Below are 20,219 nucleotides of genomic sequence, written 5' to 3' on the forward strand. Positions count from 1 at the left end.
CTGTGTATCACTCCATTTTACTGATCTTTAAAGAAGTGTTTGAGATTTTGAGAAGGATGGGAAGGTTGTTCCTGCACCCCAGTGACTCAGTGGCACATAAATGGCATGGTGAGAACCTCAGCCGAGTTACAGTATTTTTCTTTCAGGACTAATAAAAACCTGAAACACAACTATCCTAATAAATCCTTTTAAGAACATTTATTGGCTAATACAAAGCCTGCTAGCTTTGACTGAGTCCTGCATTATTTTTTTTAATTTATTCTGAAGTCTTCATCAACGCCAACATATGATCTTAAAGAGAAACTAATTTGATAGCGTTTGTTGAATTCTCCATCTGCATAAATAAACTGTAATGCGTACTCTCAACGTTAGCAAGTCCAAAACCAGATTTAGGACTTCAGGCTCAAGCCTGGGGAACAAAAAAATTTTGTCATCAGAATATTCAAGGTCCATGAGATGTCACAGACCACATTAGTTCATGGACCAGGCAATTCATTTATCTACCTCAGATGAACTAATGGAAAGGTTTTCTACTAAGTGAACTGGAAGGAAGGAAAGAAATAATACAGTAATAATAATTAGCATATTTCTGCTTTGTACAATTAAGATCTAGAGGATTAAAAATGTGTTAACCTTGAAAATCATTGCAATGGCAAAATTAAAGTAATAATAGCAGCCCTCCATAATTAATATATTTCTTTGGAATCTGTATCAATACTTTGTTTTCTACAGATGGTAACTTTTGATCTAAATCACCCCCAAACCATGTATATCCATGTGGATATGGAAGAATTAAGTCTCACATTCATCCCAATGGATCAGGCAAAGTGAATGTAAGATTTGGGATGACATTTAAGTTTTCCAGTTTAAATAAATCACAAGTGTGTATGACTAAGGGTCAGACATAAAATAATCCCTAAACATCCATTTTTATTATGGGCAGAGCATACTTTGAAAATTAAAATCACCTGTGGGCCTAGGTATTTCATGGGATTAGTAATGACATACAGAGTCTTTCACTACTGCATCCTTGCTTCAAATTTTAATTAGCATCATCTAGAAAAATAAGCCCAAATTTAGGAGCTTATAAACTCCTAGCTGTATTGCAGCAGTGGTTAAACAGTTGCAACAATTACTCTAGTTAATTATTTTATTATTTGGCTCAATTCCTCCATCCATAAGATGGAATTCACATAATTAAGATACTAGTAGAGTGCTTTGGTAAAGGAGTAGGAATTTTTCTTGCAGTAACAATTGTGTTACTTCCACTGGTGTGGAAGCAATTTTATTTATATAAAAGTCCTTAAAGCCTGCCAGTTTTATCTACACTACTGTTTTAAGAAGCATTACAGTCTGTTCACATGGCTGTATTGAAGATACATTACACACTTGGAGATTCACTCCTGTCAGGGAGGAAAATGTGGAGGTCAGCTCAGCTCTGAGGTAACTAATCTTAACAAGTCACAAAATTATGTCACTTGTAATTTTTTTTAGATGATGTCCTAGTCCAGTATATTATCTCCTCCTGAAGGAATACCTAGGTCAGTATAAAATATCATTACACTGGTGTTTACAGTAAAAGGTTTTAACAATATATCTCAATGATGCACTCTTGGCAGTGCTGCCAGCACACAGGCAGACTGCTCCCTAGATGTGGGCTGCAGGATGAGTAGTTTTATACTGGAATGTTTTCTAAATGCCTATTCTTGTTTGTTTAATCTGTGTAAATAAAACAATATACTGGAGGGCTTAACCAAACCTGTTAATTGGAATAAGCTCACCAGAAAGTAGGACCTTGCACAAATTGGCTTTTATGAAACCATTTACCATAAGCCAAACTGCCAATTAAGTTGCATTGCACTGGCTGATAAAGGGCTATCAAGAATAAATTCGTACTCCGAATCTACTGTTTGAAAGACAGATGCCAGTATCATGCAAATTCTCAGCACACTGTTGACATTCACAACTTGGAGACCGAACAAGCAAAGAAATGAAATCTGCCTTCACTCTCAGACACATTAGTCAGAAGTGAAAGCTCATGCTATAAGATGCATGGACATGTTTAAACTCAGGACATGAGTATCAGTGCTATCAAACAAAGACATTTTATGGTGAGTAACTGTATTTCTTCCTAACTTGGAAAACAGCCTCCAGGATTACAGCAACAGCTTGGTCTCTGTGTCCATTCAACCTCTGGATTCCCCTAGGAGAGCAGAGCAAGTAAAACATCAACTGCTATTAAACATTTTTGATGTTTTTTTTCCCAAAGAGAATAGAAACGACCAAGAAATGAAGTCAAGTAGGCAGCAATAGCTTTTATGTGCATTTAAACTAGTTTGATTCCCGATTCAGTACCTGAAGATGACAAGCTCTGTATTCCATTACAAACCCTCAATCATGGAAATGCCCACATCCAATAAGATACTCTCACACATATTCAGGAAAAATAAAACCCAAGCCTAAGAGGTTCAGTGGTAGGAAGAAATAAATGGGTGTTTATTAGGAAGCAAGGAGGCTTCAAGAATCCTCTTAGAAAGTGGGAAGTACCAGCCAGACATGAACCCACCTGTGCACAGACAGATGAGGAAGGTGTACAAACCACATGCCGTGGCTAATCATGGCATGGCAGGTTTCTGTAGCCAGTCTGTGACCTCACCAAAAAGTAACACACTGACAGGAGTCAAAGAAAACCAACCTGAGGCTTGAGAAATTTCTCTAGGGCTCCCACCTTGACCTCTGTAGCTGAAGAGACAGGGACTACCATGTTCTGCTTCAGGAATATGAATTATAAGTCAGATGATTAAACTGAGGCATCCACTAGGCTTCAGGAAAATTAAGGATTTCTTTCTTGGCCCAGAGTTACAGTTTAGGACAGTGAGAGCCAAGTTGCTGACCTGGCTTAGAACTTTCCATGACAAACTGCTAAGTAAGGAGCTAAACATGGGAGAGTTTAGCCCTAAGCTTGTTTCAAAACATTTCACTGTGTTGGTCCGAAACACCTTGAAAGTGCACATGAAAACACGCATTCTTCAGCCAGCAGGTCAAAAGAAATGTCAGCAATGTTGCCAATGTCAACACTGTACGTTTTTCCATGCTACTCGTTTGTAATTACAACAAAATTCATACAAAGGTAACAATCTCACTAAAACATTTAAACCCATACCTTGTGGTCTAATGGTCTGAGTTATTACCACTGGCATCCTAATCTGGGTAGTCTGGCAAGCAGGGGTTCGTTTCACAGTTTGAGCAGATGTTGACTGGATAATCTGCTATTATTAAAGAAAAGTATACTTATATTATACTCCTTATACACAAACACACACAACGTAAATACACTAATACCTGTAATTACCAAGATAAGCATGTGGATCTCTACAAGCACAACCAGCTGGTGACAAAAGTCATATTCATGTAATGCATGTGGTTGTGTGTGTGTGTATATACCTACTTGGCCATTATACTTTAAAAAAAAATTAAATATACGACACAGATGTCATACCTCGCAACCTTCACTAAAAATATATTTCAAATTCATAAGGTTAATATTAAAATTCAGACTTTTGTCTTCAGAAATTTTACTAGGAAGAAAAGTAGTCTTGTAGAAGAAAATGCTGCAATAATTGTAGTGGTATCCACCTAAAAACATTAGGCCTTGCACTAAATAGCTACGCTTTTTAAAGAAAACATACCAAAAATAAATTCTAAAATATTATGGGTTCCAAAGTCAGATATACACAAGAAAGCAAACCAAGTTTTGTGGTGATTATATACTATGAATCTTTTTAATGCTAATGTGATATTCTCAAGGTTTCACTTACTGCTAATTCAGGTTCTGAAGTCCTTCCCCAAACCTAAACCTGGGTTGGAAACTTCAAATTTGACCAAATCAAATCAAAAAGAAAACACGTTCAAGGGTCATGTTTAATCAACAGCAAAATGTACATTCATATGATCAGGGACAAGGCAGGCACAGAACGGACAGAAGTTTCAGAAAGATGTGTGGATGCTGTAGAGCTGTAAAAAACCCATAAATAAACTTTGCAAATAAAACACTGGCAAATAGCTATTGGAGGAGGATTCCAACCACAACTCAGGTATGGCAACTTCAGAAGCCACGAGCTCCTCCCAGCCCAGCTGAGTTCCTCCCACTGTGAGAGGCACCTGCAGAGCCCCCAGCCTCCCAGTCTGGGATGCAGCATTCCCTCCTGGAAGGCAGCCCCACACTGCACCACTCCCACAAACAGCATCTAAAAGCACCAACTGAGCTGCACAACAAATGGCCAAATCTCTGACTGAAAAGCAACCTATGGAGAAAAGGAAAGGAGAAACAGCATCTGCAAATGAGACACAAAAGTAGAGGAGGAGCAATGCAGAAACCCTTCCATTAGCAGGAAGCAGGGCTCCAAACCTGGAAGGGACACAGGTGAAAACTACAAACAAGAAAAGAGCAATGAGGGATGTGTGATGTATTCTGGAGAAAAAACAACTAGGGCTGTTCTGAAGTTACAAAACTGCGTTTGTACATCCTAAAATACAGAGTCAAGAAGTTATAATAAACCTGTGAATATCAGCAATAAGAGAAAAGGGAAAAAAGAACAAGGATTCAGCTTCAACTATGGACATTGAAAGAAAATGGAGCATTTGTACTAAGCACAGAAATGGAGCAAATAGACATAAATTTACTTGGTCAAGACAGAGAGTAAATAGTCACACTCAGAGGGGAAAGAATAAAGCATCTAGCATGCTTAAAACCAGGAAAGAAACAGAGTTGGTCAGTGAAAATAACAGAAAAAAGTTGACTTTAACAGGAAATGCACAGGAAACATCAACAAGTGTGGTTTTGGTAAAAAGACAGAATAGTCCATGTTAAGAAAACATACACAGATATGAAAAAGGAGAATGTTGCCACTTTTACAATAATTTATTGGACCAGTTTTTAGACAATAGTGAAGAACAGCTGCTGTACCTTAATGGGCCAGAAGCCAGGCCATAAAGGAGATGTGTGGGACTCTGGACATAGACAGAGTTACCATGTGGTATTACTGTAATATTCTGCAATTACTTTTTTTTTCCTCTCTCTCTGTGAGGCAACTTCTACAGCTCAGAACAAAGTTGTTTCCCTTGATTATAATATTTATATTTTCATGTGAATACCCTACAAAATGAGCCACTAGCACCATTAAAGACAGGAAAATATTTAACCATTTAACATTACATAAATGGCAATGTTTTCTTTATTTCCAATACATTGCAAAAACTGTCTTTTGCCAAGTACTGTACCAGGACTTTAATGTACGTACAAATGCTGAAAGTCTAGAAAATTATTGTGAAACAAACTTTTCCAAGAGGCAGAGACCAAAATCATCACCTTAAATTTCACACAGACACCAATCAGCAACAGGCACTCTCTCAAAAGAACAACAGCACCAGAGCTCAGAGTAGCATCTTACACTAAATCCCAGTTGTAGACAATGAACAAGTGTGCCAGCAAGCTGGTTGGGGAGATCATTGACTTAAATTATTTCTCACAAACTAAAAACATATACAAGTGTACCCCATGTCATGTCATCTATCCATATTCTGAATCAAAGCTGAATGCCACTGATCAGTTGACAAGCACTGACCCAGACACAGAGCAGATCCAGAAGTTTTAGACACTGAGGTTACCAGGGACATGACCCCAAGCCTTCAGAAAACAGGAGATCTTGGTGCTACTGCAACCACCTTCGGGAAGATGTGGAGAAGAGTCAGACTCCCTCAGTTGTGCAGAGCAGAAGAATATAACACAAAAGACACAAGCTGGAATATAGGAGATTCCAGTGTAATAGAAGAAAAAAAAAATTACCATGAGCATGGGCAAGCTCTGGAACAGCCTGCCCCTAGAGTCTGTGTAATTTCTTCTTGAAGAGACTCAAAACATGACTGGTGACATGGGAGACATGCCAATGTGTAAGCAGGCGGCTGCACAAGCACCTACAAGAGTCCTTTCCACCTTTCACCACTGTGTCCATAACACATCATCACAGAATTTTTAAAGTGCTGAGTCACAAAAGGTAACAAGACAGAACACAAAAGTCTTCAGAACTTACAGAAACTGTTCATCATTCCCCCTCCATTAAGAAGGGAAGCATTTTAATTATGTACACCTCTGAAGACAGCAAGCACAACAACAGAACAACAAAGGCACAGAAAACAGAAAAGACAGAATGTGATTTAGTCATTGCCTGGATTTGATAAAGAGTTTTGAAAATGGCAAAATTACCAAACAAAATAATGAGCAAGACAGTGTTGAGACAGCAAGTACTGTCATACACTAGCTATTCCTCTTCAATTTATCTGTCTAAAGTTGAAGAATCATGTCCTCAGACCTCTTCAAGGAACACACTAAAGCAGAGAAGCCATGGCATTGCTTCTCCAAATGCAAAGTGTGAACACTTACCTACATTTTTCTTCTATAAAACAACATTTTCCTGCAAAGTAAGACGTACATTTCTCACATCAAAAAGTATTCTCCCTCTCTTTTTATTTCATCTTGGTCCTTCTTCCCTTGTCATCTCTCTCCACTATTCACACTCACTTGGATTCACCATTTGTCTTCTCTGCCAGACCAGTTCCTCCCCTCACCTGCTGAGCACTGCACATACTACTCTGTCCTTTGCTAAAGCTGACTGTATTTTCACAGGTGAAAAAAGGGATGTTTATACAAAAAGGTGCTTCCATAAGGCAGTAGGCTCATGAAGACAAAAAAGGACATACAACAACCACACTACTGATAATAAGAATAACAAAGAGGTGACAGCTGAAATACTTGGGTTTTTTTAAGAGTTTTCTTCAAAACGCTTAGATTTCGTAACCATGAGAATAAAGTAATGGTTCTCTTTGGTCCTAATCTCAAACCAGAAGATAATCATTCTATGACACCTTCTACTGTGTAAGTTATTGCAGGACAGAGAACAAATTACAGATGTGAACACAGACCAATGATCAACAACAAAACCAACAAATACAGGCTGAGAAAGAATCCAGCCAAAGCACATCAAACTTAGAAGCAGAAAGAGAACAGAAGTTATTAGACTTTCTCATGCCTGCACAAGAGAGACAAAATGAAGTAAGAGCTACAACCTACAAACCATTGAAAGGAAAATTCCTTTAGGACAGTAAGATTAGAACTCATTGCTAAGGTTTCTGAGGACAAGGATTTTGCAAATCTCCTGGACCAGTGCAGATGCACGAGATTCCAACCTTTACTTGCCTCCCTTTTACTTGATGAGGGCTGCAAAACCAGCCTGGTTCCATTCACAGGAATCACCCTTTGCAACAAAAGCATCTGATCCAAAAGCTTAAACCTATCAAGTACTGCAATAAAGGTAAAAACACAGTAACAAGAGTTCTGCAAAGAATGAAAAAACCAAAAATAAATTAGAAAAAGATATCCTTTATCAAGCATTTTTTTCTCTCAACCAAGTTAAAAAGATATTGTGGAAGGAAGAAACAAGACACGCATAAACATATAAAACTCAGAATGGCTGTGGTCTGATATGACATTTATCTTCACTCATGAGTAAACACTTGCTAACTCACTTGTGGCTATGCCACTTGTGATTTATCAGTCTACTCACTCCTGAAGATAAATGTCATATCAAACCTCAGCTATCATGTAATCTGGCAGCATTAACTTACAATGTTCATGCTTTTATGGGCCTAGAATTCATATTTACCATTGCTTACCATACTGCAGCTACAGTTTTTCAATAGTGCCTCAAAACCTGCATAAGCACTTATTTTTCCTCCCAAATAAAAACTGACTATTTAAAAACTCAGCACACAAATTTTAATATTAATATGACAACAATATTACTCGATTGAGAGTAGGTTTTCAACAAAGAAATGAAAAAAAAAACCAAAACCCATGAGATCACTTGTTCCACCAGCTCCTCAATTTATTATACAATTCTTCCTACAATGGTCAAATGGTCTACTTTTCAATTAGTGTCTTCAATTATGGTTTTTTCATCCCTGTCTTTGGGAGCCTGATCTATCATCTAATATCCCCCTCTTACTTTAAGGATATTTTGCCTTATATCCTACCTAAATCCTACTTTATTTAATTATATCCTGTTATTCATATATAACATCTTGGTCTGTTCCAAAAAATGGATTCTACCTTTTATTCTCCCTTATAATCAGTGTTTGACCAAATTGTGTGTGTTCAATTCTCTTAAGCTCTTCTTTTAATCTTTGCTTTCAAGCCTGGCCTTTTGTTATTGGTTTCCAAACAGCAATCAGTGGTAATATTCTCCTTACACTGAGGTACAGCCCACAAAATTCTGAAAATAAAGTCCATGATAATAACTCAGAAAACCACTAGCCTGTGTTTCAAATAGGCATACAATTTTTCAAGTGTAGATTTTGTTCCCATTAATGGATCCCAGATATCTGCTGCTCAACAGCGATTTTTATTTAAATTATACTGCACACCAAATTCCATGTCAATGGCTAGATCTTTATTAGTTAATTAATAGAAAATACTCCTCTTATGAAAACAGCCATCTATTACTCTTCCATTTCTAAGCTGCCTTGCAGACAAGACAAAAAGAAAATGATTTTCTAAAATTTCACTAAAATGTGCACAAATTACATTCATTCATGAATAGAAGAGTGATGCCAGAAAAGCTTCAGTGGAGAATTAATAAGCCAAGCAGAACATCCCCATATAACATAATTCTTATTCTGCTGCTGTATCTTGTTTCCAAATTCCATTACTCTATCTCAACTCTGAGAGACTCCAACCACTGTGACAGTGCAGGGAAAGTGTCAGTAAAGGTTTGAGCAAATCCTGCTCTAATGTAACTTAGAATATGGCAGAGCCAATGCTCTGGACACTGTGCCCAATTAGTGCAGCAGTAACAGTGCAGATGTATTCCCATACATCCCTCCTAATTCTAGACCTACATGAATCTTTATACAGCTTTGTGTATCATCAAATTTGTTTTAATTAAGATGGATCACTGATTTTCTTACTGGGATTTTTTATCATTCAAGTTTAATCCTTGGATTTAACTTCCAGGAGTACTTCCTCCTAGTCAGTGCCAGCACAATACATTAAGTGCTAATCCATCTCCACTATCCATCAACCTACTCAGAACCTCAACATGTGTAATAAAGAACATCTCTCCATCATACAAATTTTACCTGCTGCAACACCCAAAACAAGACAGGCAATGTCTGCATATATAAGGCAACACAGAGCACATGGACTCTAAGAATGGCAATTCAGACAAACTTTGAACATTGTACTTAGAACAATCTAAAAAATTGATTGCTGGCTTATCTCATTAGTGTCTCATCAATAAAATATCAGCCTAAGATTGTTCCTTTTTTCTTTATGTGGAAGTAGCACTATCTAGCTTTATAAAGCTTTTTTTTTATAGTTTGGAGCATGATTCCAGTACTTTACAAAACAGATTTAAAGTCTCCTGTTTCATCTCTGCTAACACTGTACATTTCAAAGCCTTTGTACAAGCTGTGCTGCATGCTGACAGTGTACACAGGGTTTTCATGTTGCAAGTTAGCTCAACAGAACTGCAGAAAGCATCACCACAGCTGACACCTTTGAGAAACAGAAAAAACAAAGGAACAGTTAAGAGACCCTTAATGTTTTAAAGGAAACTAGACTACTGTAAACTGGCTGGTATGAAAAGATCTACATTCTAAAACAAGCTTGCCCTTCTGCAGCTGGACAGTTTGCAAAGCCAGCTGGAACTCTCTCCAATGAGCTTCAGGCTTGGAAAAGCTGGAACTCAGCCAGTTCTTCCATCAGTGCTGGCTACCCTCAGGCAAGCCAGCTGCAATCTTCCTCTTCTGGACAAGTCCAAGGCAAGATGGCCAGCAGCTCTGTGCTCTGATTTTGGGGAGCATTGAGAGCTGAGCACTGTGATCACTGTCACTACAAAAAAATCAATACTTATCAGCAATTACTGGGGTGATATGGAGCTGCTGCTCTGTTGTCTGCTTGGCACCTGAGTTGATGGCTGCTGTGCTAAGATTTTTGAAGCAGTAACTCTTGATGTCTGATGCTGCTTTTGTCTGTATAGAACTACTCTGAGGGTCATTAAGTGCCTGGTTAATGTAGTGTTTGATTCCATTAACTAATGACTGATAAATTTTAAATTAAATATGAAAAGACAGTTTCACACTAAAGCAAATAAATTATTATTTTTAATGTCTTCTCCCCATTGTACATGTTTTTAGATATTATATATTTTCCAGAAAAGAAACAGTATTAACCATGATTTTGCTTTGTGCAGTTTGACCTTTTGAAAATGTAGCAGTCATTTCACCTACCCAGTAAATGAAAATTCAGCCCTAGACCTGCAATCTCCTTACAGGCAGAAAACTAACTTCTCTTGCTCATCAGATCGATCTCCACAATGTTACTTGAGCAGTTTCCAGCCCTCCTATGACACAGGTATGTCAGAAAAGCTCTTCAGTTGGTAATCTCTACTCAGGTTAACATCACAATTGCTTGCTTAGAGTACCCACTGACATGACAGGCAGGACATGCCTCTCCTAGAAATCTGGCTTTATCCCAACCAGAAAATACTCCAAGAGAATTATAATCATAAGAGTAAGAATTCCTGTGGTCTTATCCATTTTTGTCCTACATCAGTCTTTCTCAAAAGGTGGTGGTGAAATCTGCCTAGTGGGCACAGGAGCTCTAAGGTGGGCTGCACACCACTGGGAAAAGCCATGTTACATGGCAGTAGGTTAGCCTTAAATTGTGGCATGAGATAAGGCCAGACTTACCAGCCATGGACTTTTCTACCTGTAAGCAATCTGTCAGTTGTAGGCAGAAATTTGCTTAACCTGGGACAAGGAGTAATTTTTCCACCTACTGCCTGTAATTATCACCAGTTTCTGCTCTTCTGCCTAGAAGAGCCAAAGCTATTGTCCATTCAGTCATGAAACGTGGACAAATCAAAGAGATGGCACAAAAAGGGTAAGGAACACTTTTAAAATTAATACAACAATGCTGACAGGGTGGGGAGAACCCATCTCAGAAAAAGAAAGAATGCAAGTCCCTGGACTTGCATTAAAGCAGCTGAGTTAAAGTGAAAAACACCCAACTGTCCTGTGTGTATTCCAAACAACAGAGTCAGAAATCTTACCATTCAAGATGTTCTTACCCATTAAAACTATGCTCACTAAAGGATTATTAAATTAAATTGATTTTATTTTAAAACTAATAATTTAACCACTAGAAAGTGTTTGTAAGGCTCAACACACAGCTCAGGTATTTTCAGACTGGGCACTACTACTTTTAAATTAAAGCAAAAGAAATATTCTCTCTCCACACACCTTACAAATTATTTATATGTTTTATAGAGCCTATAAACTCAAGGATAGATCACTGTAAGCTTTTACATTAGCACATTTGCATTTCTCGACCTTGACAATATAAATTTCTACCAACTTGATACATGTTCTGGAACCTCTCCCTATGACTTTGAAACCTAAGTGAAGTACTTTACTCACACATACACAGAAACCACAGACAAGGAAAATCTCACGAAGGGTAGTAACTCCTGTATAAACTCAAGGCCATGTAAAAATCCTTATACCTTTTAATTACAAGTGCAAACACACACACACACACAAGATCCTGTGTAAAAGCAGGATAAAGCCACCACGTTCTCAGTGACTGCCTGGCTGTACAGCTGCCTTCTGACAGTGCCTTTGAAATTAATGATTCTAAGCACTTAATACTCCACTATGCACAACAAAGATATAGTTCAGTGAGTAACAGAGAATGGCATTACTGCTAAACAAAACATCCTGGTACAGCACAGCTATTCTTCTACAAGATTTTATAATTATGTGCAGAAGAGTTTAAAATGAGAGTTAATTTAAATTTGAAAGCAAAGCAGCATACCTAATGACATACTCAACATCATACTCTTGCCTGTAAAACTTGGAAAGCTTTCTGTTCTACATTTATAATTCTGTCAAATTCCACTGTGCTCGTACAACAACCACTCTATTGCAAAAAAAAAGACCAAGAATGCACTTCCTTAAATTGATGTTAATAATCTGATCTAAAGTAATAGTTGAGCATACATGTGAAACAACTGAAAATGAGGTACTACCACACACCACAGAATATGATACAAACAAAGAAGAATTTTCCCAAACAAGCTGCAATGAAAGCGACACTGAAAACTGCTATACAGTTCATTGAGAAATCCTCTTTCATACTACAGTACCTACCAGTTGAGAACTCTGATTTGACTGTACCACCTTAACCTGAGGAGGCTGCACTGTATTTGATACAGAGACTGTGCAAATGTTGTTTGGTTGCCTTATTCCTATTGTCTGCGTCGTGACAACAGAGGAGATGCTTCCCGAGGCAGATTGAGGTATAACTTGTGAGAGCTTGCTCTGCTGGAGTGACTGCTGAGACGGCTGGCCTTGCAAAACCAAATGTTGACTATTCAGTAAAGATTGTCTCAGTGCAGGTAGACTTTTCTACAAACAGAAGAAAGTTTATGAAATATCAAATATAGCGGATTGATAAAAAGCATTAAATTTGCTGTAAACGTAATTAACAGAATTCTTTCTTTTCAATTTTACTAACTGCCTGTTCACCAAACAGAACTAAGGTTTAACATATCTTCTATGAGAAAGTTTCATTTTTAATAAGCTTTCCATTTGGATTTAGCAACCCTGTAGCAGAAAAATGCCCTTAATTCCACTGTAGCAGAAAAATGTAACATTCTTCTTCTCAAGACTATCTAGAACTTGTCTTTGGACCTGCAACAAATGGAAGCAGAAAAGGCAGAACCATGAAACAATCTTATTCCCAGCAAGCTGCACCAATTTACCCTTCCTAACACACCTCCAGTACCTAGAACCAGATGATTTCACACTCTGTGCCCTTCAGCACTAGCTATTTATTATTTCTGAAGTAATGTAATGTGAGTGGATTAAAAGTGTACTACTGTAAGCTCCATGTTCATACCATTTCAAGGAAAACATACTTCTAAAAGGCTGTACTGTATCTTCCTGAACAAACTTTTTACTTTTTAAGTGAGAGAAGTGTTCTTTTGAAGTGCTCCCCCAGGCAGCTGTAGAATGCAAAAGTGTTCAGCCCAAGCTACAGCTTTCTAAACTTCTAGTATTGATTTAAAAACTTAATGCTGTTGCCCAGAAAGGACTTCAAAGAAAGGATATAAATCAAAACTTAATCATGATGCTAGAAGTGACTGCAGTAAAAGTCACAAACAAGAGTTAATGTTAACTTGTAAAAACAGGAGCAGAAGTTCTGAAGCAAAGTTGCAAGGGAGAGAAGAGAGAGAAAATCTGCCCCAAACAGAGAAGTTCTGAACTAGACCAAAAATACTTTAAAAATCGTATTTGTGGTTTTGTTGGGACTTAAACATGCTTTTTATGTTTGCATATAATCCTACATATGGAAGTTATTGTAGCTAATTTACAGAACCAATTAGAAGTTAAATTTACCCACACATACACTAACTTAGAAACACACAATAAAGCTATCTGGTATCACATCAGAAATTCTACTGCTGATAAGTTCCAGATTAGAAGCAGAATCATCTAATCAACATTTTATCCAGTTCAGTTTTTCATTGTTACATGTGGATTGAAAGTTATCAACGACCCAAACATAGATTAGGAAAACAGTATGGAAACAGCTTATTAAATTTCTTTTGTAAAAATAACTTGGGACTCTTTGAAATGTTAATGTTTTTCTTCTTCACAAAAAATTACCTACTACCACAGAAAAGTATATTAATTTTTAAAGTAGAGGCTCACTATAGAATAGCCAATGGATGGTTTCCAAACTAGGGAGTAACTGCTTGTTTTGTTTTGTTTAAATCTAATTACTGCGATGTTCTAGATCGGGGCTACCCAAGTTGTGAACTCCAGATCAGCTCTGGACAACAAACATTTTTGTAAAACTCAGCCAAGGTCCCAAACACACGAGGTCTCCCCACCAGTGGGAACTCCCTGTTTCTCAGCACTGCCCCAGGCTGCTCCAACAGCCCAGGGCCACTCGGGCTGTGAGCAGCACCTGCCTGCCCCGACACGGGTGGAGCCTGCACAGATTTCCAGCCAGGAAGACCTCGGCAGAAATGGGGAGCATTTACAAGTAAAGGATGGATGTGTAGTCCTGCTCCAGACCAGCGAAGACAACATTAATTAAAAAGGATATTCTAAGACTTAATGTAACGAAATGCTGCATTGAAATAAACTTATCCAAACAATATTCACATTACCTTAAGGAAAGGTACAAGATATGGCTGAGGAGATGATTTCAGTTCTGTTTGAAGGCGGCCTGTAAATTCTTCTGGATCAATCTTCGCATCCTTCAGGGTGAAGAAAAAAAAAAAAGCATCAACATCTCAGTTCAGTTGTTTGGTTGCCTCTTTCCCAGCTACTGTATATACATCTCTAGCTAAATAGGCTGCCACATCAAGAACTTTCAGAGCTGAAGTCCCTTAATTCCTCTCTAAGATCCTTCTGCCAAGCATTCAAACATGTAACATGCCACTCAAAATTCAGAGAATTCCCTTGGGGATGCACAACTTAAGACAAAATGAGGCCCCAGAAACTCAAGTCTCTTTTGGGATTCCACTTTCTTGTTAACATTTACATAATGATTTCTTTTTCTGAAATTAAAAGAAAACAACAGTAACAGGTTGTTGATGCAACCTTATAAATATAAAATTTGTCAGCCTTTGTAATAATTCTAAAACCAATTCTGATGGTACAATTCAACTTGCAGAATCCATATACATAAAACTATATATGTAAAGTATGGCCATTATATAAAGTATGGTTTTAAGTAGATACAAAATTTTCTCCTCTATTAATTTGTATGTATACTCACAAAATACACACTCATATCAAATCAGTCATTTATTTAGAAGTAATTCAAGAGAATTCTACATTTTATGATACTTCTAAAGTATCATTAGTTAAAAGTTCAGGTTGTAATAAAAACAGTAATTAGCCTTCCTGTCTGATGCAGAACAAGAGAAAAACCAAACCAAAAGTAGCTTCAATATATATATTTATTATATATGTGTGTTGGAACTTTGTTTGAAATATTGTAAGTAGTTGCCTTTACTTATTTACCTTTTTCAAGTCTGAAAAGTTAAAGCAAGTTTTCACTGGAATCACTGAATATGATTGTTGAATGGCTCACACTTGAAAATGGGTCTTAGGCTTGACTAAAATATACAGATTTCTCTGACAATGAATTCAAAGAAATGCATAGCAACTACTTTTAAATTCAAGTTTTCCATAGACTATATCACATTTCTTTTAAGAAGCCTGACTCTTTTTACTCATCAAAACAAGAGTGGCTTTGATAATTAACTACTAAACACTTTGCTGCATTTCCCCTTTCAAAAACCAAGACAAAGCCTGCCTTCAACACATTTTTAGTACATATAACATACAGAATATTGCATTTTGATGAAGCCCAACTGCTTTCATGACAGGCAAAAGAATTGTTAAGATCAAAGCAATAGTTTTCAGCATAAGAAGTTTAATAGATAACAAAATAAAAGGTAACTAAAATAAAAGGTAATAGATGACAAAATAAAAGGTAACTATTTACCAACAAATCTTGAACCAGAGCTTTCACATTGCGGGACGTTTCTGGAGATGGTGAATTATGAGAAGCAAGTTTTATAAGGGTAGCTAAAAAGTTTTTACATTTTTTCACATTCTCTTGCATTTCCTGCAAAAGCCAAAGAAAACAAGTATTAGCTCCATGCTATTTTTCCATCATAATCAATGCATGCTCTGACCACGACAAATAAGGAAAAAGATGAAAATTTTCTAATTCAGACAGGCCATGTATGAAATATATTTTGCTATTACTGTTTGTTACCTTAGACTTTCTTGCCTTCTTTAAATAACTGAACATCATAGCTTGCAAGTAACAACAAAAAACTAAAGAAATATATATTTTACAGTCTGCTTTGGAACAAATAACCTTAAATATGAGAAGTTTCCCTTTGAGATGCCCAATAGACAATGTAAGCTATCTTAATTTGTTAAATTATTGATTTGGTATGTTTTTGTACAAAGCAGCTACAGCAGTAAAATCAAATTAGAAGTAAGTCTTTAAACATCATCATATCTAATCTTTTTTTTCATTAGGAGCAAAACAAGCCATCATTTTTATATGGTGCAATTGTTCCAAGAAATAGAAATGTCACACTTCAGTGTAACCCCAGTTTTGAGGCCCAGCAACAGGATAATCATGCAGGCAATAGAGCAAAGGCCTGACTGTTCTGGCTACAGGAACAGTTCTTTCACTAGTGCCACACACATGGCAGGACAGGGAAAGATGACCACAGAACTGGTATCCCATTTAGCCAAAACCAGGGAAAGGGTTTTCCTGTTTGTTTTCTTAGCACTTCAGGAACTCCTCTGGTATGTTCAGAAGTAGGGCGAGCTTTTCCTTGACATAGGCTTGTATCCCCTGATGGAACAAATACTTGACAGTGTTTCCACTAATGTTACACTTGCCTGTGATACCACAGTAGTTCCAGGCACAGGAGAGCTGGGGATGACCAGGGGCTGTGCTGGCACCTGCGCTGCCGTGTGTGGAGGGAGCGGCAGCCGGGGCTGGCCCTGGGGCTGGGCTGAGCCCTGGCTCTGCCCACCACTGATCACTGCAGCCTGCTGAGAAGCTGAAGTTCCAGTTGCTACTGTTGTCTTGAACAAATTCTGAGCGCTCGTCGTAGCTACTGATACCTGTTAATATTTTATATTGAAAAAAATATTAATTTTCACTTTCAAAAACCACGTAAATCATAAAATCAGAGAATGGTATGGGCTGGAAAGGAACTTAAAGCTCTTCTAGTTCCACTGTCCCAGGGCGCTCTAAGCCCCATCCAACCTGGCCCTGGGTGGGAAGATAGATTGCAAGCATAGTGCAGGAGGCAATCTTTTCCAGTTTTACTGATTACTGAGGAGTGGAAACGGCCTTCCCTGCCCAATGAGTTTGGCTGTTATAAAGGTGTGGGTTAGCTGGCCACTAGCTGCAGTTTGAGTTGGAGTCGAGACTCGGAGTGCTGCAGTTTGGGATGGAGTGTGCTGGCTGTGCTGTGAGAAGGAAGGGACGTGTGGTGGTGCAAGGTACAGATAAGGTAGGAAGATGCTGTGTGAGGGACAGACAGGGGCAGGTGGCTGAATAAGAGACAGCTTGGGGTTTAGTCAGTTGTGCAGAGTGGAGAAAAGGAGTCAGTACTGTGTGAAGCTGCCTGTGAGGGAAGTTCAGTGAGAGAAGGTACGTGGAGTTTTTAATAAAGGACTGCTGGTGATGCCAGTCGTGTCTGTCACTATGTGATTACTACAACAGCCCTGGCCACTGCCGGGGATCCAGGGCAGCCACAGCTGTTGTGGGTACCCTCCAAGGGAACAATTCCTCCATGGCTCTGCCCTAAATGTCCCTTCCTCACCCCAGCATTCCCACCCTGAGCCCAGGCACTGACCGTGGTGTGGGACAGCACAGCCCCTCCTGGCAGCGTGGCTGCGGCGCTGGCGGGCGCAGCCGGGGACGGCACCACCTTGGCCTGCACCGGGAGCCCCAGGCGGACACTGGAGGTGCCCACGGATGTTGGCTGCTGAGAAAGGAAAAACAAGCGTTTTACTTTTTTTCTTCCTCCTCAGTAACTTGATCTCCAAGGCTTTTTAATAATAGTGTTTACAAGAATAATCAGTATTAATACTGCAAAAACAAATCAAAGCTAGTAATGTGCTTTTACATATATATAGTTACAAACACTGGAAAAATTACTTTTTTCATGTTCAATGACAGGTTTGCAATATTCCACCTAAAAGCTACTATTTTACAGCTGTATGGAAAAGATGCAAAAAAGCAAAAGTGACCTGCAAAAAAATTGATGTCGCATTGATGTGTCAATTCAGTTGTAATATTTACATGTCAGTATTCATCAATAATTGAGTTTATCATTGCCAGTAACACATATCGGTCCTCTTGGTATTTATGGGCCTGTTCTAGTGCTTTTTCTGCATGAAAATCAATATGGACAGAAAATTTAGAAAGCAGAAAAATATTCTTAAAATAATTTCAGATTGAATTATACAGAAATTAACTTGCAGAGAAATGAAATCTAAGCACCAGGAGAACCTTTGTCATAGAACACAGGCTCTGTACCCAGACAGCAACTGCAATGTGAAGTGCAGACAAAGGAAAATGACTGACCTACAGCTTTGCAGTCAGTACTACATTCTCTAGCTCAGGAAATCTATCTTATTTAGCAAACATATTACTTATTTTGTGATTTACTTTCATTGAATGCCTCAAATCTCTTGTCACCTCACAAAAGGACAAGATTTAGAAATTTAAAAGCATCTCCAGAGAAGTTACTTAATTCTGCAGGAATGTAAATACCATTATAAATGAAATGCATCATACAATAAGGCAATTATGATAAAACGAGAACCACACATTACTAAGAATGGAGGCCACACTGGTGTCTTAGAACTTGCATTTATTAAGATATGCATTCACACACTTGAAAAAGACAAATTTTCTAAGTGGACAGAGTAATACATCATGGCTGATGTTGTTTCTCACAAGATAAAACTAGGTTTCCTTGATTTATATTTTAATTCTTATTAAAAAATAAAATTCATATTTTATAAACAATTGGTTATTTTAGATTCTTACATTGCCTATTAAACCTACATAAAATACTTCTCCAAAGAACACCTCGTCTACTCTAAAATATCTCCAAAAGGAACAGAAGCCCAGGCAGGCATTCAGAGCCCCGAGCATTCCTTACAAATCAGTCCAGCAACGTCATCTACTGGATATCAATCTTCTGTACTGGGGGAAAAAAAAGGAGGAAAGAAAACAAATCAAATCAATCTACCTGACATCTGAACAAACCCCTTCTTTTGTTTGTATAGCTTTCAAGATTTTTAAAATCTTGACTAGGGATGCCTTCCATCCTGAGGCAGCCTAGAGACAATAAACAGCATCACCATGAACAGGCAGAATTGTCTGGTTTTTGGAAGAAGGATCATACAAGCTTTTTCAGTTTTAAATACCCTATACCTCTTTTCTTCATTATAAAAATGACCAAGTATTTTAAAATACTGGTTGAATGAAATTAATCTATTCCATGAATGCTGCATCTAAAATATAAATATTGTGTATTTTGTTCACTTGCTTATAATCAGTTTCCAGCCTAAGAAGACAGCATGCCTGTGATATCTTGCCCCCTTATCAGTCTGAGCTTCCAGAAATTATTTAGGAAAAAAGCAGATAACCAGGGGCACTTCTGGCAGCTACTCGCTTCCAGGCAAGACCTGCAGCCAGAAATCCAGAAATACAAAGTGAGACTGTGAGCTAGAGAATTTTTCTCAGCTAATAAATGCCCATTATTCATCACAGGAATATACCTGAAAATAAAATTAAAATAGATATTTTCACTATTATAATATCTAAATAAGAATGTATTCTAATGTGCCAGACCGCAGTAGCAAACTGTGAAACTTGAAGACTAAATTCACCCCTGGTTTTAAAAATCAATAGTGACAAAAGCCTTTGATAGAAAATAGCAATAAAATCTACTCATGTGCTGGGTATGAAGAAATCCCTCACCACCAAAGAACTGCAAACAAAGTAACGCAATGGTTTTACTAACCTGGTTCCAAAACTCAGAAGGGTTAAAAAAGTAAATATGAAAAGAGGATTTGAGAAACATAATGAGGAACTAGCCTGGAGAAATTCTTAAATATCATGGAAATGATCTTCAAGTGACAGTTACAAGTTGCCAGAATACACTCAAAGGATTCCCAACATGAATGCTTCCAGAACTGATAAAAAATGATTTAGAAAGAAAAACCTGTGTCTTCCATGGAAGGAAACTTGTAAACAGATCTCATGAGAAATACATCAAAAAGAAAACAAAAATTATGAACAGCATTTTAACAAAAAATCATAACCCAATGTGTCAAGTTCCTATTGGAAGAATCTAAAAGAATTCGTGATGTTCCTTAAGGAAAAGCTACTGAGATTTGGCAGATTGCTATTAAATTCTGAAATTACCCGAAGAATTAGAAAGAAATGCATTTTCAAATGTAACTATTATTTTTATTAGATACATCAAATGTTTTTACATCCACACAGAACTGCTGAAGAGCCT

At 37.7% G+C, this 20,219-nt stretch overlaps 1 protein-coding gene across 1 annotated transcript in view; it reads right to left on the minus strand.

Moving 5' to 3' along the window:
* LOC117001466 (transcription initiation factor TFIID subunit 4-like) overlaps positions 1-20,219 on the minus strand; it is a 146,582-nt gene that overhangs the window by 108,060 nt on the left and 18,303 nt on the right. Inside the window, exons 4-9 of the mRNA XM_042779638.1 lie at positions 17,535-17,666; positions 16,567-16,794; positions 15,647-15,769; positions 14,298-14,387; positions 12,268-12,525; positions 3,164-3,269 (exon numbers count right to left, since the gene is read on the minus strand). Coding sequence (XP_042635572.1) covers positions 3,164-3,269; positions 12,268-12,525; positions 14,298-14,387; positions 15,647-15,769; positions 16,567-16,794; positions 17,535-17,666 — 937 coding nt within the window. The remainder of the gene's footprint in view (positions 1-3,163; positions 3,270-12,267; positions 12,526-14,297; positions 14,388-15,646; positions 15,770-16,566; positions 16,795-17,534; positions 17,667-20,219) is intronic.

The sequence above is a fragment of the Catharus ustulatus genome, chromosome 11, assembly GCF_009819885.2.
Source record: "Catharus ustulatus isolate bCatUst1 chromosome 11, bCatUst1.pri.v2, whole genome shotgun sequence".
NCBI lineage: Eukaryota > Metazoa > Chordata > Aves > Passeriformes > Turdidae > Catharus > Catharus ustulatus.